General features: G+C 42.7%; 3 protein-coding genes and 1 long non-coding RNA gene across 5 annotated transcripts; 3 read left to right on the plus strand and 1 right to left on the minus strand.

Annotated features, from left to right (window-relative positions):
- Nucleotides 1-5: 5 nt before the first annotated feature.
- On the plus strand, nt 6-8,241 carry LOC311028409 (sialin). Of its 2 annotated transcripts, none has more exons than XM_084032962.1 (12): nt 6-151; nt 1,777-1,864; nt 1,984-2,134; nt 2,821-3,038; nt 3,188-3,421; nt 3,585-3,759; nt 4,132-4,250; nt 4,334-4,495; nt 4,582-4,714; nt 5,808-5,955; nt 6,218-6,308; nt 6,878-8,241. In XM_084032962.1, exons 3-12 carry the CDS (start codon nt 2,056-2,058, stop codon nt 7,043-7,045), a joined length of 1,527 nt encoding a protein of 508 aa, XP_083889088.1. In that variant the 5' UTR covers nt 6-151; nt 1,777-1,864; nt 1,984-2,055; the 3' UTR covers nt 7,046-8,241. The 2 variants fall into 2 exon arrangements, with proteins under 2 accessions (XP_083889088.1, XP_083889087.1); XM_084032961.1 differs by having other exon boundaries at nt 1,987-2,134.
- A 1,856-nt stretch (nt 8,242-10,097) lies between these two features.
- On the minus strand, nt 10,098-22,477 carry LOC311028424. The gene is made up of 2 exons (XR_014598723.1): nt 22,024-22,477; nt 10,098-11,205 (listed from the first exon to the last, which is right to left on the minus strand). It is a non-coding gene; the product is annotated as an uncharacterized lncRNA (long non-coding RNA).
- LOC311028413 (elongation factor 1-alpha) lies at nt 13,417-17,088 on the plus strand. Its single transcript, XM_084032966.1, has 8 exons — nt 13,417-13,575; nt 14,392-14,546; nt 15,034-15,213; nt 15,308-15,604; nt 15,691-15,841; nt 15,958-16,214; nt 16,304-16,538; nt 16,649-17,088. The coding sequence occupies exons 2-8, from the start codon at nt 14,403-14,405 to the stop codon at nt 16,768-16,770; spliced, it is 1,386 nt and encodes a 461-aa protein (XP_083889092.1). The 5' UTR covers nt 13,417-13,575; nt 14,392-14,402; the 3' UTR covers nt 16,771-17,088.
- Nucleotides 17,174-25,027, plus strand: LOC311028412 (elongation factor 1-alpha). Its single transcript, XM_084032965.1, has 8 exons — nt 17,174-17,397; nt 18,242-18,394; nt 19,154-19,333; nt 19,429-19,725; nt 19,885-20,035; nt 22,484-22,740; nt 24,018-24,252; nt 24,650-25,027. Exons 2-8 carry the CDS (start codon nt 18,251-18,253, stop codon nt 24,772-24,774), a joined length of 1,389 nt encoding a protein of 462 aa, XP_083889091.1. The 5' UTR covers nt 17,174-17,397; nt 18,242-18,250; the 3' UTR covers nt 24,775-25,027.
- Nucleotides 25,028-25,170: the final 143 nt, after the last annotated feature.

A 25,170-nucleotide genomic window follows, 5' to 3' on the forward strand; every position in this document is an offset into this window, starting at 1 on the left:
CCTACGCTTCGCTCATATGAGCATTTGTGTGAGAAAAACAGCAACACAGCTCGTCTCGCCGGCTCAGATATAGACACAATCACATATAACAAACATGGTGCATGTTCGCTTCATCCTGCCTTAACCAAGTGTCTTCAAAACCTTTCACAAGGTAGGATTTATTCGACGAAATACCCTGAAAAGTCGTTTAACAATAATAGCGTTACAGCAGTTATAGCTAACTAGTTAACGAACGAGCTAAGTTATATACTGTTCAGGTTTACAGGTTAACTTTTAGTCCTCTGTGGTGTTATGCTAACATTCATAGACCTATACAGTGTTATTGCACTTAACAGACACGAAGACACTCAGGATTATTTGATGCTAAACTAGCTTAAAATGTTATAATAATAACAATGTTATACGTTATAGACAGTATAGGCTGTTTTTGACATGTGTCTCTGTCAGTTATAAGACAATACATATTGCACTTTATTTTCCACTTGTTTTATTATGTGTTGTTATTGTCTTTTATTTCACATTACATTGCATTTTACATTATTTATCCACCATTTGTGATCAAATATCTGCCAGTTAAAGCTACTAGATGAGTTACTCATATGTCTCTTCTTCATATCATAATGTTATTTACACTCTTAGCCTTTGAAATAACTAATTCAATAACATTGCTTTGCTCTGGTCCACCTTTATTTATCATTACAATAGAAATCACTTACCAGTTAATTAAAATTTATATAGAGTAATTATTCTTGGATGTAGGATTCAATCCACATTTTTTTTAATCAATGCCAGTATTATTATTATCAGCATTTTAATAATATAATACATCAGTTGTGTGGGACAAAGAAGTGAATTAAGCCGTTTCTCTGAGGATCTCATGACAGGCTCACACATACGTAGTCACACAGACACTCACAGGCAGATATGCGTCACATGGGAATGTCAAAAACTTGCCACAAAGCACAATATGTAAGGGATGCATGATTTGCTGGTCCATCTTATCAATATCTGTAAGAAATCAGTACAATTTTAAAATGTTGTGTAAATAAAATATGAAAACGTTTAGAAAAGCCCATCTTTCGATTGTTAAATTGATTTGGTAAATTTCAAAATGCATATGAAAGCCGTTTGCTTAGGATGAGTTCGGTTCAAAGTAGTTGACATTCCTCAGACAACAAGCATTGACTCGACTTATGAAACTCAATAAGATGGATTGGACGGATGAACTGCAGATATATTCAAAAGTTCATTCACCGTTGTAACTGTTTATTGATGTGTAAACCTCAGACCAGCTGCTACATATTCTTGTCCTGTCATGTACTGTGATAACGCGGTATATTATCAGCTGCTGTTGTGAGAAGTTCTCGACCAGCTCCAACCCCCTGAAAACCTAATGGGTCACGTTGGAAACGCACAGACATGCTACACACAAGTATTCTTCTCTCAGTTCCTGAAAAGTCAGTTTTCTGCTGCCAGCTACATCATGTGTCGTCACTTTTCTGCCATCAAAGCTAAACAGCTGTGAGAAGTGAAACTCAGAACAATGAGTCAGCTTTGACTGACTCAGAACTATTGCCCTGTGGAGATATTACTCTCTGCGTGTGAAGGTGGGGACTCCCACCCAGACGTTTAACTTCCCTATTAGAGCTTATTATGTTTGATTATTTCTTCATTATTCGTGTATAAAATGTCAGAAAATGTTGAAAATACCACCTTTTAAAGGTAATGTCAACAAGAAGCGTGTTATTATCTGAACTTTTTATTTCTTGTTCACAGGTCCTGTTCAGAAAAACTCACTCTGAGCTTCATCATCATCATCTCTCTTCCTCGCCCTGCAGTCGATCCATTCTGACCAGCAACGCTTGTAAGTTGCAGGTTTGCTGAAACTTGTTTCATTTATGTGTTGTGCCAAATGTCTTCTTCTATTTACTTTTGCATGACATGTATTTAGCTCATGCCTACCTACAGTAACTACCTGTCCAGCAGGTTTCGTAGACACCATGGCTCTGTGACATCATTCTAACCACTTCATGCTTCCGGGGTTTGCTGAATGCAATGCAGCGACCAAATGGCTGCTCCATCAACTCGGCCCCTTTGGATGAGGACAATGAACCCCTCGTCGAGAGAGATGCAGGTCTGTTTATCTTCATAGCAGAGGAAATTACTATTCACACGTCACAGTTTCCCAGATCCCACGGTGACGTCATGACTTGTCTTGTTTGGTCTGACCACCGGCCCAAAATTATTATAATATTAACTCATTTTTACTTTAACGATGAAATTAAACATCGTTGCTGCTTAATTGTCTGTCAATCCACTAATCATTGCAGCTCTGTTTATATTCGTATTTAACACAACCTCCGGTGCAACATTCTCTATTCCAACATGTCAAAATAATATTGTTTTTACAGTACATTTACATTTAGGTCATTTAGCAGACGCCAAAGTCCAAAGCGACTTACAATAAGTACATTTGTCAAAAGAAGGAAACAAAGAAACCACAACGTATCATTGCCGATAAAGTAAGAGCTAAAAATAGAAGTTAGGTCCTCATCTGAGTGAAGTAGTACCTTAGCGGTTGTGCTTGCTATGTACTTTACTACTTTTTTATTCTGGAGTTATGTACGCATCAGCAGCTCTGGTTAGAGATTACCTCATCTGTTACGTAAAATCTTAATGAGGTAGCTGACCGTCGAATTACTGCAGTAAAACTGATGATGCTGCTAAAATAAAGACAAAAATGCTGAGCAAGCTAGAGTTGACCCTTAAAGGGACAGAACACCTGAATCATGTAAAAATCATTGTACTCTTCGTGGACAGTCCCTCCCGTGTGCTGCTCGGCTCGCCTCAACCTGGCCATCCTGATGTTCTTCGGGTTCGCCGTGGTCTACGGCCTCCGCGTCAACCTCAGTGTCGCCATGGTAGCCATGGTGAATAGCACTGACCCCAGACCAGCCCTGAACAGTTCCGTAATCAACGCCTGTCCACAGCCAGGAGGGTTGCAAAACACCAGCGACACTTTCCCTCAACCTGACGGGGTAACGAGCATGCTTGTTTTTAACTCTGAAACATGTTACAACGTGTGTTTGAACAAAAAGGACTGATAAGGAGCCGCTACAAGATAACATGTCAGTTTGTTATGTCAAATTTACCAAAAACCCTCCCTCTCTCCCTCCTCTTGTCCCAGGTCCCCCAGTACCCATGGGACTCCAAGACTCAGGGCTGGCTGCTGGGAGCCTTCTTCTTCGGCTACCTGTGCACTCAGGTCCCAGGCGGCTACCTGTCCGGCCAGTACGGGGGGAGCATCTTCATGGGTTTGGGTGTGCTGGGCACTGCTGGCCTCACGCTGCTCACTCCTCTGGCTGCCAGCATGGGTCCATACTGGCTCTTTGCACTACGAGCCCTGGAGGGCTTCGGGGAGGTAAGCTGGTTAATCACTTCTGACAGCAGAGGGAACGTTTCAAACCTTGGATTGCTGCACATCTTCATTCTAAATAAAGACAAACATGCTGCTGCTTGCCACTCCGTCTCACTCTCAGCCTGCCTGGCTGCCTGTCTCCCTCTCTCTCTCCACGTGTCTCCAGGGCGTGACGTTCCCCGCCATGATGTCCATGTGGGCTCGGTGGGCTCCTCCTCTGGAGCGCTCCCGCCTGATGACGCTGTCTGGATCTGGGGCCAACTTTGGGGCCTTTGTGGCCCTGCCGCTCACCGGCTACATCTGTCAAACCTTAGGCTGGCCCGCCGTCTTCTACCTCTGTGGTGAGGGAGGGAAACCCAGATGCAACGTTCACAGACGTCACGACAAACCGTAGACCGCTCACTCAGCTGTGTCCACATGTGTGTCCTCACCTCATTGCTAACCCATGTTTTGTGGTCATAAAACAGTGGATAAACATATTTAATTTCTTATAAATTCTGCTCCTTCCTCCTCCTTTTATTGAAGAATAGCCCCTAATAATGCTCCCAAGAGTCTTCTCTCACAGGAAAGATGCCAGGATGGTCGATGCTGCACAATAATAAGACATTTAAACATGCAGAACCTAAATTCTGTATCTGATATCATTCATTAATATGCAAGAAACTAAAAATGTTGTCGTTTTTGCTGTATTTTTCTCTCTCTCTCCGTCTCAGGGGGTGCTGGTTGCCTCTGGGCAGTCTTTTGGTTTATTTTTGTGTCAGATGACCCTCGCACCCACCGTCGAATCAGCGACGAGGAGAGAGATTACATCATAAACTCCATCGGGTCTCAGGTGAACGTGAAACATGAATCAGTATTTTGTGTTTCTTTACGTGTGTGTGGTGTTTTTCTAACGACGTTGGCGTTCTTCTGCAGGGTACGGGTCATGGCTGGTCCGTGCCCCTGCTGCCCATGCTGCTGTCGGTCCCTCTGTGGGCCATCATCATCACCCAGATGTGTGCAAACTGGTCCTACTACACTCTGCTCACCTCCCTGCCCACCTACATGAACGTCATCATGCACTTTGACCTCCAGTCGGTGAGGTTTCACACAAAATATGATGCAAAAGAATGTGAGATTAGCTGTAAAAAAAACTGAAAGGAAATCCCTCCGTCTCCGTCCAGAATGGCTTCCTCTCCGCTCTGCCGTACCTCGGTGCCTGGTTGGTCTCGGTGCTGTCGGGCGTCGTAGCCGACTTCCTCATCGAGAGGAAGGTGTTCAGCATCACCGTCGTACGCAAGCTCTTCACACTGACAGGTAAACGTTTCCTCTTACCTCCTCTATTGCTTCTGTAGGCGGTGGAACAGGACGAGGGATGGAGCTCAAGAGGAAGTTAAGGAAGTTATTGTTTTGGCTGTGGCACAAAGTGTGCAGCTCTTTTTATACCAACCCACACTGGTCACATAGTGTGGATGTGAAACAAAGCTGGAAGTAAGTTTTGACCTCATAGTCACACATTTACAACCTCATGTTTACGCTTGTCATTAATCTGAAGTTAGGAGTGTTTGCTGAATCTATGTTTTGCTTTTCTGACAGAAATATTGCACTTATTTAGTCTATAAGTTATCTATAACAAGGAGCAGAGCTCATGCTTTGATTCTAGAATAAAATAAAGAAGCGAGCTCAGCGGTGAACCAGGCAGCGGATCTACATTTTGTTCCTGTCTTATAACAAAAGTGCATGCTTATCTAAAAGTGAAGTTTTAAAACTTGAAGCTAGTTCAGGTTGAGTGACTTTGAGAGTAAAGGTCATGGTCATTAAAAGTTGCTTCTCACTCTGAATTTGTTTTCTTCTGTTTCACATTTTTAATACAAACGATGGTCGTTAACACCAAGGTCGAAATATTTCTCTGGATTTCCTTTTTTTGAGACATTATACTTTTGTATAAATAATTATAAATATAAATATATTATTATAAATATAAATAATTAATTCTGATTTCTGAAAAAGATTTATGGCAGGAGATTTCTGGTCGATTTGAACATCGGCCAGACGTAAATATTTTTCAGAAACAAATTTAATTACAAATTCTGACTCCAAAAGGAAAGGTAATTGTATTGTTTCATTTTCTTTATGTATTTGGATGTTTAAATATTGCCTTTTCTGTTAGTAAGTAGAATAGATAAGGAAAAATTAATTAATTAAAAGAAGAAAAGAAAAAAAATCAAAAGGTCTCTATGGCTCAGAGATTGAATGGTGCAATGCTGCCCTCATCTGGTCAGACTCGGTATTAAAAAGTTGACACAAATATCCAGATACACACTCAGTCCTCAGTGTTAGACTAAAGACAAAGCTAGCCAGTGACACCAGTGATGTCTTCTCACCGTGTACTGGTCTGTCATCTCTGCAGGTCTGCTGACAGCGGCGGCGTTCCTCGTGGCGGTGAGTTACGCCGGCTGCAGCCACATCCTCACCGTCACCTTCCTCACGCTCTCCACCACCATTGGAGGGATCACCGCCTCCGGAGTCTTCATCAACCAAATAGACATCGCTCCTCGGTGGGTGCTTCCGTCCGCCTCCCCCCACATGTAGGATTAGGGCTCGACTTCCCAGAAGCCCACGGGGTCGTCGTCCAATGTGGATAACCTGAAAGAAGTTTACAAAGATATGAAAGAGAAATGAAGGGAACAACACAGTTGCATATAGAACACGTGTACAAATATTTAAATTAGAATGAAATGATTCTACTAACTACTCGTTCAGTGTGTTAGTATTTAAATAAACACTGAAGACCGTTCTTTCCCTCCCTCTCTCCTGAAGGTATGCCGGGTTCCTTCTAGGAATCACCAACACCTTCGGAACCATTCCTGGAGTCCTGGCCCCCATCGCTACCGGGTACTTCACCGAGGATGTAAGTCTCTGAAACCGAATGATTGGGTAACAACAGATAGTCTTTAATATGTAAGATGTATATTTGTATGCAAGATCAGTTTTGTTCTCTCTGAATTAAAGTGAAGCGGAATTTTAAATTTAGTTGAGTTTATTATGAGAAGGAGGATATTAAATCAGGTCAGAGGGGACATTTTCCTGCATTGAGTACTTTTACTTTTAAATCAAGTACATTAGGTACATTTTCCTGATTATACTCCTTAAGTAACATTTTCAATGCAGTACTTTTACTTTAGTAAATGATCTGAATACTTCCTCCCCCACTTATAATTTATCTTCAAGGGCTTTTTTTCCCCAGAAAACCAGAAATAATTTGAATAAAAACTCACAACAAAAGAGTCATTTGTTTTAAGACAAACTAATTTAATTGATGACTCTTCCATCATCGATTAAATGAGCTTTTCACCTCCAGTCGCCTTGTTCACTTCACTCTCTCCACTCTGCTGATGTGCAGACACATAGATAGACATATAGATGTATAGATATACAGTAAAACACACTGAGGTAACACGCTCCTTCTCTGGCTGGCAGCACACCCTGGCCGGCTGGAGGAAGGTGTTCTGGGTAGCAGCTGGGATCAACTTCGGCGGCGCTCTGGTCTACACGGTATTCGGCAGCGGGAAGCTCCAGCCGTGGGCCGTCAGCGAGGAGGAGAGGGCCGAAGCTGAGAAGAGCAGGAGCAGGTCCATCACCACGTAGAACAGAAACATTCAGACATGGGGCGAAGACAAGTGGCGTAGATTTAACCACTAAAATGCTGTTAAAACACGTTCACACTATATGCAACTTATTTTTAAAAAAACTCTTTTTCAAACTCAGCTGAACCGAGATCCGGCTCACTCAGAAATATGAACGTATGAGCTCCAATATTAGAAGGATTATGCTCCATCAGTCGGTTACCATGGTAACCACGGTTAGAGTTACTTCTCTTTTTCAAACTGTTTTTTGTTTATCAGTAATATAAGTAGCATAATTGATGATTTGTACAATAATCCCAGAAGAGGTTAAGGATTAAGGAGCGGTTTCATACATTGAAATCTCATTTGAGGCACATTTTTAAAGAAGGGTTTTAGTGTCAAAAATGTGTGCTTGAGATTCACTTTATAGGTCAGGAAACTGAATATGTTTACTCTTGTTCGGTTTACGATGTCGAAGGCCACAGAAGCATCATTTAAGGTCTTTGTAATAGACGAATGTTTGCGTGGTAACCAGCGATATTTGCATTTTATAATACTCTATACAGCATCTCAGGTTAGACCAAAACAAATCATTTAGCATGATGTTTTTTGTACGTTTTTAAACTTGTCTTGAGGTGTGAGCGAGGCGGGACCGTGTGTTTTTATAGACCAACCATCAAACGACACTGTGGAGGTTTTAAAGTGGTATTAACCACTTCAACTTTAGCTGTTTTGTTTACAGCTGCTTTCTGACCAACTCTAGAATTTCCTTCAGGACCAAAAGAAGCACGAACACAAAACAAAAGCCTTGTATTTGATAAATGTGCCAATGTTTTTGATAAATAATATTTTTATCAAATCTGTGGAAAGATAAGTTCATCCAGAAAACCAAAGCACTTTTGACTTTTTAGTAAAAGTGGTCTGAACTAGGGATTACTTTTTAGAAGTATGTGGATTTACAGTGTTTTTAATCTCACCATTTCTTCAACTACAGTAATTATTCTTTTATTGGAATTGGGACCTTTTTTGTCATGCCGTATCAGAGTGCACTGTGATTGCAGAGATATGATGTTTTTTAAACAGATGCAATTATGTATTTACCTTCTCTGTGCTTTGAAAATGTTGTGACATTGTACAAATGTGTTGAATATGTTTTGCTTTATAATTGATTGTGAAAAAAAATCAAGTTTGTTAAAAATATGTGTCATCTGAGTGGAATCTCTCTTCGTCCTGCATTTAAATGTTTTTATTATTGTCATTATAGAATACAGGATTGCTGACGCTACACACACAGAAAATGTATGAATATTATAATAATTTAAATGATAGATGTTCCTATCATGATAAAACTAGAAAAGGTCCTCAGTGCTGTGAAACTGGCCTTAAAGTCAGTGTTTTTGTTAAGACTCTCACATTTGTGTGTGTAGCAGGTGTTGACTCTGTCTGCTGATGTTGTAAATCTCTTCGTGTCGACACACAGATCGTGTTTCTGTCCACTTGAACTGTGTCTGGGGTCAAACAGGAGGATTTCCGGCCGCTGAACGCCACTCAGTTGTCATGTTTCCCTTCAACCACTAGATGGCGCAAGGAACTGAATACAGCATCAGTGACATCAGGGCTGTCAATGGAAAAAAAAAAGATTTTGAATTAGTTCTTGGGTGTGTACTTTTATACGACCTACTGATCTTAAAGTATGTATACTCAAGTAATTTTGAAGTTGTTTTTCATACGACAACACTTCCAACTTCTGAAATCTGAAAGATTAGTTGATTTTTCTTTTAATTATCTTTTTAAATGACTTTGAAGTTCGTACTGTTGGGCAACACAAACAGTTTGGGGTGCGCGTGGTTGTGACGGTATTAGTCACTGTGTTCAGACACACATGAAGTCCTTCTTCTCCCCCCGACGCTAAAATAGCCGATGTGTCACAGTTTGATAAGTGGGCGGAGCTCCCGTTACAAGGGCTGCGTCGAAGCTTGCATCAGACTTTTCACGAATGACCCGGATGTGCTTATGGAGTGAGCCCGGTGTTGTGTTACACGAATGGTCGTCCGATCTTTTTTCACAATACTGTACTTGCACGCATTTATTTTTCTACTCGTTGATTTTTGTTAGTCTACTAAATATCACGCGCCAAAAACGTTATTTGATTCACCGCACAGCCGGCTCACTCCGACTGTTTTATTGGTGGTTTTATTCTGGTATTTACGGTCAAAACAACCGGTTTTACAACGGTTAGCTAACGTTAGCGGTTTTATTAGCATTAGAAGTGATTGATTTAAGTTAGAATAGAACACTATTTTAGATTTATGCAGATAATAATTGGCTTGTATTTCCCCTGTCGTGATTATAAAACAAAGTCCAGTTGGTTGACTGTGCTAGGAGAGGGCTAGTATTCACGTATAATATAAATATATAATACATTATTAAATCATCCGGTTAAAGTGGAGTAATCATTCTGCACAATTAATTTACTTCCTCAAATATGATTAATTTGTGTGCAGTGGGTATATTTAATGTCTTTTAATTAATGCAATTTGTATGATTCAATAAAATATGGGAGTCTGGAGCACACACAAGTTGTACAGGATCAGTTTAACATTTTAAATCTACTTACACAACATCTGAAGTCAGGAGGATATGAAGCAAGTTGTGATTCATTTGTCTTGACAAATATAACATACAACACCTTTAGTAAGTGTACCTTTGGGGATATTTAGAATACATTTCTCTATATTTTAACATATGTTAACTGATTTTTGTCAGTTCTCTTTGAATATTCTACTGACATTAGATCTTTTACCCTCGATGATTTTCTGTGACCGCATACCTGTTTGTACAAAAGAATTGATAACAGAAGTTTTTTACTTTCATAATCATAAGTTATAACATACCTGAACCCTGACCACTTTGTTTGAATTTGTTTAAATAAAAATAGAGATACAAGATAATAAAGATTATCTGAGCACCTTACCATAAATGCAAGGCTTCAAGGCGCAAAGGATTATATAATATCCCCAAAAGACCCCAGACCAAGTATTTGGAGCAGAAAAACATACACTTAATCACAGACATGTTTTAAAAAGTCAAGTTTATTAGTATAGTCCGTATCACAATTCTGTCTTTGAATGCAGAGGTGGTGGAATGAATGTTCCTGCAGCTCCTTAAGCAGAAGCCAAAGTTTGATCTCACAGCTACCCTGGGGGCTGTGATATGCATGTGATAACCTCGTCTCCATCGCAATCAGGGTGTGAAACAAATGCAGACTTTAGCCTGCGCACCAAAAGGGAATACTTTGTTTGCAAGTGTGAAAGCGTGGGGGTGGCGGCAAGGAGCTGTGGAACTGGCTGTGTGTTGTAAATGTGTTTTATTTGCATTAACCCCCGCAGCTCAGATTTTATTTGCATATAGTCTGCTGACATTGGTATGTAGATTGAGTTACCTTAACCTGCTGTATTCACGCTAATGCTGGTGCTGTGGGATTTTTTTTTTTTTTTTTTTTTAATGTTAACATGATTCAGAATCAGTCTGGGCGTTTTTTCTTCTGCACCCACACAGACACCAAGTCGCCAAGTCAAGAACCAGCTGATGCTGCTGCCCACTGCAAACTGCTTTAAACTGGCATCCATAATGTGTTTATAAGGGCGATATATAGCTGTTACTGTGCAAGGTCTGTCTGCCTATCTGTATGGGCAAAAGTACCACGCTTGGGTACTGTACCTTAGTACCCAAACGTACCTTAGATTAGTTCCCCTGTCATTCTGATTTATGACCACTTAAAGTGTCACCAAAGATTTTTTTTTTCAAGTGGCTCATTTCTAATGCTGAGGAGTTTAACGTTTCCAGTTTTTCCACACAAACCAAGCAAGATGAACTGTCATATATATACATTACAGCAGCGGTTCCCCACCTTTAACGTTTGTAAGCCCCTAAAACGAGGTGACCTTCGTCACCAGTCGCACACGTCTCCCACTGCAACCAAAGTGTGACTTCCTTTTTTATTTGAATGCATTTTCCAGGTTTTCTCTCCGTTGTTCTCGTGTGAAGCTATAAAGAAGCCATGAAGACATGTGTTTTCCCAGTTTAATGAAGACAGCCCTGAAATCAACCTCCATCCAGCAGCGTTGGGATGAACTGTGAGCCAGGTCTGATCCCCGACGTCAGCTGCCGACCTCAGTGGAGCTGCATGGAAGGAAATGTACACATATTTATTATTTGCAACAGACTCCGGTTCATTTTGAAGTATTCACATAAAAATACATTAGCCCTGGTACTTTGGTGCATAAGGGTCACAGTAAACCAAATACTTATACTTACTTATTGATGCAACTTAAAGAGAAGTTGCATCAATTTTGTTATGACTTCAATTGATAATTATAAATAAGTAAACATGAGCATCCATCCACCATCCATCCATCCATCCATCCATCAACCTTAGTCACGTTAAAGTCTTCACATCTCTTGTTGCTATAACAACCACTCAGATCCGATGACTCATCACTTGTGCTGCCAGTCTGCCTGCTGAATCACTTTCTCCCTTTCACACACACGCTCTCATACCCTGTGTCAGTGAGTTTAATCTAAAATAAGAGCACACCTTGCGTACTCCGCTCCGTGCAGTTATCGGATCATTAGAGGCTTCATGGGCCGAGCTCCGTGTTTTTAGTGTTCACCAGCTACCAAGGAGTATATAAACTAACTTTTGTGCACGATATGAGGCCTACGTCTTAGTGAAAGTTACATTCACTGGAAAATGGGTGTTTTATTTTATTTTATCATCAATCAAAGCCATGGAAGCTGTGTATGCCTTGCATGTATGTCAATATTGGAATCTCCGCCCTTCAAATGATGAGGAGGACAATATCAGTGTAATTCAAACTGGCTCAGACCACATTTCTAAGCGTCGGGTTATGAAAAGTACATAATGCTTTGTGCTGTAGGTGTGGTTCTCCACATAATGTGAATTTAAAGACAGCACAACCTGTTTCATTTGCATGACTGCAGAAGCAGCTGACGTTTACTGGGGATTTCTTTCAAATAATTGACCGTCATATAATTTGATTTTACCAGACGCCTGCCCATTCTGTGTGTTTTTTAATAATTTTGAGTGTGACATACTTCTGAAAGTGTGACAAAGTTGCCACTCTCTTTCTGCCCCTTGCTTCCCTCTCATCCATATAACCCCCCCAGGCCTGCCTCTCATGATCCTCTATCTCTGCCCCCCCCCCCTGTGGTCGCTCTGCTCGCCGCTGAGTGAAACCAGCAGCTGCCAAGTTGAAGTGGCTGTTACCTGAACTGGAGGGAGAGCGTGTGTGTGTGTGTGTGTGTGTGTGTGTGTGTGTGTGTGTGTGTGTGTGTGTGTGTGTCGGGATGCAGCTGCTTCTATCCCGGGCAACTTTCCAGCCCCAGGGATGGAAGAGGAGGCAGAGTCTGACTTCCTAACCTCCCAAGTAGCATCCAAGTGACAAAACAGGCCTTTTATTCATAGGTCACCGATTCACAGCGACAGGACACAGTGAAGCGCTTTAATCTGTGAATATGTGGGTGACTCTGTACATGTCCCTCAGATAAGTCCAATATTCCTAATTGAGAAGACAGTGAAGTGATTCAAAGGAGAATAAACCGATAAAAGAAACCCTGAGAACATTGCCTTTAATTCAATCAAATGGGTGTGCATATGTGTCTGTTGTAAAGGTAAACGACTGGAAAGATAAGGTGTCTTGGAACCAGCATGACCTCATCTTTTTCGGGGTCTGGACTCTGTTTGAATGCAGATTTTCGGATTTAGGAAATCTTTTCAGGGCTGATGAGTCGTCCCAGTATTAGCAGGGGGTGGGTGGGAGGGGGTTCATTGTTCATTTACACTTTTTTTTTCATGAATGATGAAAAGCCACAGAATAATGTGAAGTTTACACAACCATAAAATCAGTGAATGATGAATAAACGAACCCTGAATTGCGAATAAACTTATATATCAATAAGAAATAAGTAATGTGTCTTTGCATGTTATTTTTTAACTTTATAGTTAAAAAAAAAATCTCCTGTCAGTTTTCGCCAACAGTAAATGTGTAACGATAAATGGGCCGTATCTGGTTGTGTTTGGAATTGTCTGTTTAAACTTTGTGTCCGACACTTAAATCTTCTGTGAGTTTGTTTATATTTTCTGCCATAGCATGAATGGAAACATAATTTAGTGACTTAACGAGGAAGTTCAAAACAACCCTAAAAGCACTTAGCGTCACGATCAGCTGCTGCTGCATTATTAATATTGATTATTCTCACGTTTATCGTGTCTCTGTTGTCATTCGTTTCAGGGGGAAGGTAAAAAAATGCGCACAGTCGCCGATCATACATGTTTCAGGCGGTTCATCCGGCGGCGTGCTGACGTTTTTTGCAGGAATGTGTGTGATTTGCGGGGTCTACACCGGGGAGGACGACGGGAAGTCAGGCCGCCTCCCATTCAGTATAAAACCCCTAGTCCAACCCTTGTCTTCCTCTTTCTGTTACCTGGCTAGGGGCAGCAGCTTTGGCCGTGAAAACCAAGAAACACCGGTATGTTGAACTATGATTCATACGAAAGAGGGAAGTAGCGAGGCGACTCGGGCCTTTAATGGCCGTTAATGTGTGACATTAAAACGATTCCGCGGGCATTTTTCTCCGCGAGCGTTTTTATTCTGAAACTTTGGTTTTACGGTTATGTAACTTGACTCAGACCTGTGGAATATATTTTTTTGAGAATGTATTGAACGTGTAAATGCTCTTTTTATCGGATGGTACCCTGCTTTCTAGCAACGTTATGTGTGTTAACGTCAGTTAGGAGGCTTTTTTTCATGAGAAAGAAGTGTGGTTGTGAGGGAGGCGAGAATGAAGGGGAACGGAACAAAGAGATTGGAAAACGGAGATACATGGATGCTTGGATTCCCTTTCTGTATCCTCCTCCATGAAACAACTGCACGTATTAACAAGTGCCAACTCGTGGCGGACTAGACAAGATACCCTCTGAATATTTGGCAATCTTTTGTAACTTAACACGACGTGTCTCTTGGAGTAACACGTGTCCCGCCTGGCTTGTGGCCGAGTGAGGCCTAGCAGCCGCAGCCTGATATCCGCTCCGACCCCGTGTCGTTACAGACCGGCTAACGGTAAAACGCGTGTGGTGGTTAACACCAACGCGAAATGTGAAGCGACAATTAACGGTTTTTAAACACTTTAAATGAACTACTTCCAAAATGGCGGCCATATTAAGCTGGGCCCGACGTGTCATGGTGTAATTGACTTAACACTCCCGGTTTCAGTGGTTAAACATTAACCGGGATATCGCGCCTATAAAATTAAGCTAACGTGGCGGGTTTTCTTTTTTCGTGACAGAAACTACAACAATGGGAAAGGAAAAGATCCACATCAACATCGTGGTCATTGGCCATGTCGACTCCGGCAAGTCCACCTCCACCGGACATCTCATCTACAAATGCGGAGGAATCGACAAGAGAACCATCGAGAAGTTCGAGAAGGAAGCCGCTGAGGTGAGCAGATAAACGCATTTTTGGTGTTAATCTTTTATAACGGTTACAGTAGGGAGCCAAGATGGCGGCGTCAGCGTGCCCACTGCAAGCCCTGTTGCCCGGCACGATAATGTAGCGATCGAACAGTGTGCGCGCACGCAGGGGTGGGGCCTAACGCCCGCAGCATAGATGGTGACTGTGCACTTTATTCAGGAAAGGCCTCGGGCTGTTATACAAGATTACTAGAATAATACATTATAATTCATACACTACAAAGGTTTAAACTGATTTAATGTCACTAAATGTAAAACACTATAGGAATGTTTTTATATAATGTACTACTATGAAAGTATTTAATGACCAGTTAGCTTAGTGGGGAGTTGTCTGAAGTTGGTTCTATGTAGCCACTAAATACATTAAATGTGTATTTACACACATTCACTGTTCATTCTTGTAATTAATAATTATATAAGTTATTTATGTAATTTCCTTATCCATCTTTTCATAGATGGGCAAGGGCTCCTTCAAGTACGCCTGGGTGCTGGACAAACTGAAGGCCGAGCGTGAGCGTGGTATCACCATCGACATCGCTCTGTGGAAGTTTGAGACCGGCAGGTACTACGTGACCATCATTGATGCTCCTGGACACAGAGATTTCATCAAGAACATGATCACCGGTACCTCCCAGGTAAGTTATTGTGTTAATACGTGGCAGGCTCAAAGTGTGAACCACCTTTGTATCTTACAGTATTAAAACGTCTTGATTTTTCCCTTTTTTTAAGGCTGACTGCGCCGTGCTGATCGTTGCTGCCGGTGTTGGTGAGTTTGAGGCTGGTATCTCCAAGAACGGTCAGACCCGTGAGCACGCCCTGCTGGCCTTCACCCTCGGTGTTAAGCAGCTCATCGTCGGAGTCAACAAGATGGACTCCACTGAGCCCCCTTACAGCCAGGCCCGTTTCGAGGAAATCACCAAGGAAGTCAGCACTTACATCAAGAAGATCGGATACAACCCCGCCACTGTTGCCTTTGTCCCCATCTCTGGATGGCACGGAGACAACATGCTGGAGGGCAGTGACAAGGTGAGAAAATGTAACAATATGTTGCTCAACTTGTCGTCATGATGGATTGGACATGAACTCACAACTTCCTTTGCCTCTGTCTGTAGATGAGCTGGTTCAAGGGATGGAAGGTTGAGCGCAAGGAGGGCAATGCCAACGGCACCACACTGCTGGAGGCTCTGGATGCCATCCTGCCCCCAGCTCGCCCCACCGACAAGCCCCTGCGTCTGCCCCTGCAGGATGTCTACAAAATCGGAGGTAAAAACTGAATATTGCTAACATGTTGTAATATAAAGTACAACTTCCCAAACCGGTCGGTATATTTTGCGTACTTGAACAAATTCTAAAGATTTTAATGTCTCCTGTCCTCTCAGGTATTGGAACTGTACCCGTCGGCCGTGTTGAGACTGGCATCATCAAGCCCGGTACCGTCGTCACCTTCGCTCCCTGCAACTTGACCACTGAGGTGAAGTCTGTGGAGATGCACCACGAGTCTCTGACTGAAGCCGTTCCCGGCGACAACGTCGGCTTCAACATCAAGAACGTGTCCGTCAAGGAAATCCGTCGTGGATACGTGGCTGGAGACAGCAAGAACGACCCACCCAAGGGAGCCGACAACTTCAACGCCCAGGTCAGGATTGTTGAACTTGAAAAAAAACGGCTTTGGTTTTGGAAAAAGTTGAATTCTGGATGAGTTCTAACTTGAAAATGTGTCCACAGGTCATCATCCTGAACCACCCTGGCCAGATCAATGCTGGATACGCACCAGTGCTGGATTGCCACACCGCTCACATTGCCTGCAAGTTCAGCGAGCTCATCGAGAAGATCGACCGTCGTTCCGGCAAGAAGCTTGAGGACGCCCCCAAGTTCGTCAAGTCCGGAGACGCCGCCATCGTCAAGCTGATCCCACAGAAGCCCATGGTTGTGGAGCCCTTCTCCAGCTACCCACCCCTCGGTATGTACTTGAAAACTTAGGAATACAACTCAGAAATGCTGACCTTAAAATGAGTGCATGATGAGGTGAATGAATCCAGTTACTAACTGCTCGTCACTGTTCTATTCCAGGTCGTTTCGCCGTGCGTGACATGAGGCAGACGGTGGCTGTTGGTGTCATCAAGGCCGTTGAGACCAAGGATATAAGCGGAAAGACAACTAAGGCTGCAGAGAAGGCCCAGAAGAAGAAATGAATGGTCGTGCAGGACATCCAGCAACAAGATGTGTGCCGGCAGCAGCGGGCCACTCCTTCCCCTCTGTCTTGCCCTTACCCTGGATCATCTTCTCTGTGGCACAGCCCTCTGCTCAAGGACTGGCTTATGCTGATTAAAACCCATCGCAAAAGTTTTCGCAGGAAAAAAGAACTACGTGGCATTGTCACTTACCTGAATCACATGACGGTGCCTCTTCTCAGTTAAGTTTAAGTTGGAAATGTTGTTCAAAATGCCACATTTAATTGGAATGGAAGCTGCTGGTAACTAATAAAATAAATGTCTTTGAAAAAATTGAAATTTGCTTCTCTGTCCTTTTACTGTGTTGCAGTTGGTAGTTTTTTGGCTCGCAGATGAGCCTGTCTGTCTGTGGTGCAGCTGTTTTTGACCATGCTATCTGTGCCCAGTGACTTACTTGTTGTCCAATCATCTCGACAGGCATTATAGCGCCCCAGCCAATGGCTCCCCTTATTCTATCCCGACAGCACCGAGAGCATGCACAGCCCTCCCTCTCCTCTGGTTCGGTATAAAAACTCTGGACTGATCACATTCTGTCCTTTTTTTTTCGCTCCGCTCTAAATCAGGGGACGTCTTTGTTGCTGGGCACAGGTTGGTGAAATGTGATCTTTCAATCCGACTAGTAAAGATAACCTCTAATAATGCATGTTCATACGCAGGACCACGGATGGTATCCAGGGCAGGGTTTTTTTTTTTTTTTTAGCATGGGATGCCAGCATCCGCAGGAGAACCTGTCTCAATCTAGACAAAATCAGCTCCGGCTTTGACTGATATTATTTTTAGTCTTTAAAGCAGAAGTAAACATGCCAGCTCACCTTCTGTGATTTCTTATCCAAACCTTGTAAAGCATGTGTTGGTCTATTCGGCTTTGTCTCAATAGGATTTTAACACAGCAGCGTCCAAAAAACGCAGATTGTGAACCTTTTTTAGCTATAGTTTATGCCAGTCATGGTAGTCCTTTTTCTATCTGCAGTCGTGAACGCGCGCCAATGCTGTGGCTGCACGCGCTCGGGCCGCGCGCTTGCATCAGTCGGTAACATGGCGGCTCTGCAGTCCCGGCGCAACATGGAGGCAGAGGAGCCGGCACCGAGCACATGGCGCGTGACTCACCGGTGGCGCCTTTCCGGTGGCGTGCACGAGCACCGAAAATGACAGTTAACGGAGAAGAGACTACAATGTCGGTAACGCGTATTATTAACGTAATACGTGTTACAGTGTTGTGTCTATGGACGTTAAGTTGCACCACACCGGCTGCGTCCGTTTAAACCTAACGGCTGGCTAGCTAACGGTTAGCTGCTTATGTCGCATTTATGACCACACAAAAATCACTACAAGCTATGTTGACCACGGGACGTTGACGCCATTGTTGCGTACGCACTTACAAAAACAAACTACTTAATTTTCAACATAACCGACTCCCATTGTTTATAACCAGTAAATCGCAATGGGAAAGGAAAAGATCCACATCAACATCGTGGTCATTGGCCATGTCGACTCCGGCAAGTCCACCACCACCGGACACCTGATCTACAAGTGCGGAGGAATCGACAAGAGAACCATCGAGAAGTTCGAGAAGGAAGCCGCTGAGGTTGGTTGGGTTTATTAAAGGAGATACCAGCCTATATACGTCATCAATGAACCACAGATCACACCCAAACACACACATGAAGGAGAGTGAAAGCAGAGGGTGTCATGTCTGAAACGTGGTGGACGGGTGTGGTGGAGGAGACTGATCACTGACATTTCTTGGTTTAAACTGCCACCTGCTGTTTGAAGACGTGTACTGCAGTCTGGGCAGAAAACACCTCAACATACAGTTAGTTAAATAAAAGTTTAAGCTACATATATGTAGTTTAAATGGATGGAGAATCGTTCCCACGCACTCAATGATGACATTAAGTATTCCTGCATTACTTAATTCACTATAGTCTATGAAATATGACACTTAACTAAGAGAAATCATGGACAAATGTATTAATTTGTTTGTGCTCTAAACACAAAGTGGAAAAATTAAGTAACTACATGGTGAAATATTGAGCCCTACCTGTTTAATTGAATGTCTTTTTAAAATGGGGATCTGTATGAAAACCAGGACCAGGTAACGGTGTATTAACTGTGTCAAAATTGCCTTTGAATGCGTGAATTCCTTGATGTGTTTACTTTTTCTTTGTCGGATCAATTTGATCTAAATTTTTAAAAAAGGGGAAATTGAAATTAAGTTAAAAACTTGTGTGTGGAAGATGGAAGACAGTTTAATTGAATTAGTGCCATTGCATATTCCAAATCTTATTGTAATGAAATTTTTTTTAATTTCCTGCCGTTATTTGGGTAATTTTGACCACAACAGATGGGCAAGGGCTCCTTCAAGTACGCCTGGGTGCTGGACAAACTGAAGGCCGAGCGTGAGCGTGGTATCACCATCGACATCGCTCTGTGGAAGTTTGAGACCGGCAGGTACTACGTGACCATCATTGATGCTCCTGGACACAGAGATTTCATCAAGAACATGATCACCGGTACCTCCCAGGTAAAGCTGCACAATCTGACCTGTTCTCTTCCTGACTCTTCACTTTATACTTTATGTTTAAACATGAGTGTTTGTGAACAAAACTCCCTGTTCAGGCTGACTGCGCCGTGCTGGTGGTTGCTGCCGGTGTTGGTGAGTTCGAGGCTGGTATCTCCAAGAACGGTCAGACCCGTGAGCACGCCCTGCTGGCCTACACTCTGGGCGTGAAGCAGCTCATCGTCGGGGTCAACAAGATGGACTCCACCGAGCCCCCTTACAGCCAGAAGCGTTTCGAGGAAATCACCAAGGAAGTGAGCACCTACATCAAGAAGATCGGCTACAACCCCGCCACCGTTGCCTTTGTCCCCATCTCTGGATGGCACGGAGACAACATGCTGGAGGCCAGCGACAAGGTGAGAAAGCACTGCTGTTGCCTCACATCAAATTCCTTTAAAGTGACTCAGATCTTTATAATTTCTTTAAAGGCAACATGTCGTGGATTTCACCAAATCCTCTCTTACTAATCTTCTTTCCCTGTTACATTTCCTGCCTGTCTGCACTCTCCATTTCAGATGAGCTGGTTCAAGGGTTGGAAGGTCGAGCGTAAAGAGGGTGGAGCCAGTGGCGTCACCCTGCTGGAGGCTCTGGACTCCATCCTGCCCCCCTCCCGCCCCACAGACAAGCCCTTGCGTCTGCCCCTGCAGGACGTCTACAAGATCGGCGGTAAGGAGTGGCACCTCGTAACACGTGACCTCCAGAGAAAGGGAGCGACGTAATGTTAAGTGGGAATGGCTGCTACTCTCTACAAACTGATATTTTAATACCTGTACAACAGAGTTAGTCAGTTTCATGTCTGAATAAACACATAAATCAATTTTATACAAAAGTCCCAATGATAATGTTACGACCCACAGCTGAATGAACCCAGAAACAGTGTTCCACGTCCACCAATATCCTCAGTTTTACTTAAAGACGAAGTCTTCGTCAGACTCATGACGTGTTCCTAAACCGCAGATGTGTTCGTGCCCGTTAATAATGATGAATCCCATTGTCCTCATAAATCGAAGGCATGTGTCAGTTGATCCTCATTTGCATAGATAATAGCCCTGCACGTCCCCATAAAAGGGCATGAGCCTGCCCACGCACCCACATTGAAAAACGCCCAAACTAACACGCAGGACTCCAATCGTTAAAAAGAAGAAGAAAAACTTCACTTCCTGCAGAAGTATATCAGCCATATCAGTTATTATATTTAATAGCACAATTAGTGAATATAATATAACACGCATAAGAGACATTGGATGCCATTACTCTTGGAGTGTAATTTTAAAACACCATGAGGCATTGTAAATAGAGTAGAGAGCTCTGGTAGTTGTATTTTGTATTTAATTACTATAAGCAGATGGTTGTTATATATATTGTAATTGTATTTCTCATGCAGGTTACCACCTAATTGACATATATCATGAAAGTCAATTAAAGCATTAAAGTAATGGAACAGACAACTTCACTATGTACTGAATGTAAAATGACTGTAAACTTTACATTAACTATAATACAGTACAGCACTGTATTTATTATAAGGCTTATGCCTAAATCAGTATTGTGATGTTTACCAATCAGTATCAGCAGTATTACAAATAGCCCTGAAAATAAACTGTAATCCATCTTTGCCTAGTATAAAAATAACAAATAAATATATAATATTAAATATTATAAATATTATTTATATATCCACATGTTGTCATGCATGGGACTTGATTACTATAAGCAAATGATAAGCAAGCTTTTTGAGCCATATAAGTGATTGATCACTGTAATGTAATGTCATTTCCACCATAATTATAGTAATTACTACAAATATTATAAATAAAAAATATATAATTGTCATTTAAATCCAACTCAATAACATGCAATATACAATTATTTGGAACAAGTCAGCACTATAATGTGCTCCTCTGGAGTGCGGAGAGTCTCTTCTTAAGCAAAAACAAATCCCAACAAATAAGAAAACATTGTTGGTTTGTTAGAATATTATTGAAAACTGCATAAATGGGAAATTCCTTCTTAAGAATGTTTGAATGTTTGAGAATGAGCCGAGAATCTTCACTTCAAATCCAGTCTACTGTTTGCAAAGTGAGTTTTTTTCCCTCAGAGTGCGAGTAGAAATAGTTCCACTTACACAGCCACCATAGTAAACCAACCAGCACCATGAATATCCAGTCAAACGCGTTATATAGTGCATGTGAGCAGATAGGAATTAAATCCAGACATGACACAATCTGCAGCTCACTTCTCTGTGTGATCAGAGATATTGATTCTGTAGCAATCTCACTGTAAGAGTGAATTTCCTCCCACGATGATCATAAACGAAGACTTCAAAGGCAGAAAGAGCTTTTAACATGTCGCTCTGAAAAAGCCTGAAGCTTTCCTCTTTCTGGAGAAGTGCAGCTCACTGCACTTCTCCACGGCGCGGCCGCTCCCACCCACGTAGCAAAGGTGTCAAACATCATGCAGGCATCGAGGCTATTTAGTGAGGAAATACAAAAAAGCCATTCCTATAACAAATACACGAAGCCCGCAATGTCACGGACCAAAACGCAGCCAACTCTTTCTTTCTTTGTGTGAGTTTCTGAGTCTATGCCAACGAAAGATTAAGCTAAACCCCCGACATAAAATATCAAAATCCAACAAAGAGTGGAGTTGCTCACCTGAAACCCTGAGTTGCAGCGACAGCAGAGACGGCAGCAGCGTGTGGTGAAACCGGAGACGTGAGGGATTTGTCACACGGCAGCCTCTGGTCGCCGCTCATGAAGAAGTTCTGGGAGTGGATTCAGACAGCTCTTCAACTAGTTCTTACAGGACGACGGCGGAGGGCGGAACTGGATATACCGCGGAACTGGATATACCGGCTGTGGATTAGCCTACGGTTAAACGACGTGTACCTACACCTGACATTCCTGCTATTACATGCTGTTTATTTGGAGCAGGGCCAGGTCTATAACGCTTCAAACACTGTGGAATACACTTCACATTCAAAATGAGAAGCTTTACAAGCTGCTTAGAAGATTACTGTCACACTATTATGTCTACATTTCCTAATAGGAAATAAAGTCCTACGTTGAAGGTATTGAAACGTGGATGAGAACCTCTCGTCTCCCGCCCTCTCAGGTATTGGAACTGTCCCCGTCGGCCGCGTAGAGACCGGCGTCCTGAAGCCCGGCATGGTCGTCACCTTCGCTCCCCCAAACCTGACCACCGAGGTGAAGTCCGTGGAGATGCACCACGAGACTCTGACCGAGGCCCTGCCCGGCGACAACGTCGGCTTCAACATCAAGAACGTGTCGGTCAAGGAGATCCGCCGTGGGAACGTGGCCGGCGACAGCAAGAACGACCCCCCCATGGCGGCGGACAACTTCGCCGCCCAGGTGAGTCTCGGTCACGTCGAAGGAATGTTTGTGGTAATATTTTAAACATGAAGCCGATACAGAAAACACACCAGACCTAATGGTTTAACCTTATTAACCCAAACAAAAATGCTTTTTAAAAATGAACATGATCAACTATTAGTTATAAATGCAAATCCCCACCTATAAATAATGATTAACTATTATAATAACTACCCTGTGATTATAATAATATGATGAATTATTTTAACTACTACCCCTCTGCTAACATTCACTCAAGATCCACCTGCTGATGTTTCCTTCAGTGGTTGAACGTTTTGGACAAGGCTAGTATGTGGAGCTTTAATTAGGATTGGTCAAAATACTCATTTCCATTACAGAAGGGACAGTTTTACACGTAATATTTAGTTGACTTTTCTTCTGTGGCTTTATTTTGAGGAAATAACCCTGATGGGTCTCATGAAAAACCATCAAAATAGAAATAAACACAGCTGGATAGTCAGAGCGGCGGCCATTTTCATATTACAACTGTTGCAGCGAGCTGACCAGAAAGAAATTATGATGTCAGTTCAGCGCTGTCGACCTAACGGCAACGCGTGACACAATCAGAGGCCCCCCCGCTGAAGTGTGTTGTCGCCATAACAACAACAGTCGCCATTTTCCTTTGAACCACTCACATGACTTCAGCAAACAGTTCGGTGTCCATTCTCCTCTCATTGTTTTTCTGTGTCAAAGACTCTGTTGAGTTGCATTATGGGAAATGCTGGCTCCGGTGTTTTTTGACCCACACAGAACTAAAAAGTCAAAATATTTGCTGTCGGCTTCATTTTTGACCATTCCTTTTTTTTTTATCGGTCTCTTCCAAGTCCATCAAATTGATAGAGATATTAAAAATATATATATTAACACACCCCTGTTTTTATTTATACTGTTATGGATCTATTCATCTGTTTACCCCTATTCTTATTGTATCTGCCTTGTTTGGTTTTATTTTATTTTGTGCAGCACTTTTTTGTTAAAAATGTTTTCATCTCTAAATGTCTATTGAGCCTCTCACCTACTTGATGTCAGAAATCTCAAAATCTGAACCCTAAATATTACTATGCTTTTAAAAAAAAAAAGTCAAGAGTGATGCAACAGACAGTGAAACATGAGGAGAGAGAAATATAGTTTCTGTGATTAGATTTCCTTTGTAATTTAGTGCAGAATGGTTAGTGACTATATGGTTACCATCACGGACCAGTCCACATCCTTAGATGGGGCTCGTTTGACCTCCCTCCGTGTCTCCCCCTCCACAGGTCATCATCCTGAACCACCCCGGTCAGATCTCCCAGGGTTACGCCCCCGTGCTGGACTGCCACACCGCTCACATCGCCTGCAAGTTCAGCGAACTGAAGGAGAAGATCGACCGTCGTTCCGGCAAGAAGCTTGAGGACAACCCCAAGGCTCTGAAGTCTGGGGACGCCGCCATCATCACCATGGTGCCTGGAAAACCCATGTGTGTTGAGAGCTTCTCCCAGTATCCCCCGCTGGGTGAGTCACATGTGATAGCAGGACAAGCACAGGTGTAACTGATGGTATGAATGATGGTTGAACAGTTAGAAGTCAAAACTAAGGCTGCACTTATCAATATTTATTTATAAATAATAGATTAAATGACTAAGTAAAACATCTAGAGAGGGTATGTAACTCCATCTGCTCTTACTCTGTGTTTTAGCGTCTTTCAGTTATTTGTTTTGGTTTTCCGGCCCCCATTCAACTACAATCAGCAGACACTTAGAGACCACCTGGTGAACAGAGTGGAGCAGTGAGATCATATATAGAATCTGGCGGGAACAAGATCTTTTGCAAATATTTGGTTTCCACAAGGAATCTCCTCTGGCTCTAACTGACTCCTCTGTCGATTTTCTTGTCCGTCTCGTCCCCCCAGGTCGCTTCGCCGTGCGTGACATGAGGCAGACCGTGGCTGTCGGCGTGATCAAGTCTGTCGACAAGAAGCTTGCCTCCGGCGGAAAGGTCACCAAGTCTGCACAGAAGGCTGAAAAGAAGAAATGAATTCTCCTGCAGGACGTCCAACGAAGAGTCGCGTCTCAGCCGCAGCGGTCCGCCCCCTCCCTTCTTCTTCTTCCCCGCCACCCGGCGCCATCTTCTCTGAGGCCGAGCTCCCTACTCAAGGACTGGCTTATGCTGATTAAAACCCATCGGAAAAGTTTCCGCAGGAAAGGAAGGCTTATGCCTTTTAGGGGAAACTATGATCACTATTAAGTTTAAACCAAAACAATAAAAACATTAAACATTGCCAAACGAAGATGTTTCTATTTGTGTTTTGTTTCACATTACAAGAATGTATTGATTGGAAAACTGCGGCTCCAGGTGGAAACAGAGATCATTTGGTTGAACATTCTGTTGACGACAGAGACGCCTCCAGGCGCGAAACTAAAAAATGTTTTA

Source organism: Eutrigla gurnardus (assembly GCF_963514095.1).
Source record: "Eutrigla gurnardus genome assembly, chromosome: 17".
In the NCBI taxonomy this organism is placed as follows: domain Eukaryota; kingdom Metazoa; phylum Chordata; class Actinopteri; order Perciformes; family Triglidae; genus Eutrigla; species Eutrigla gurnardus.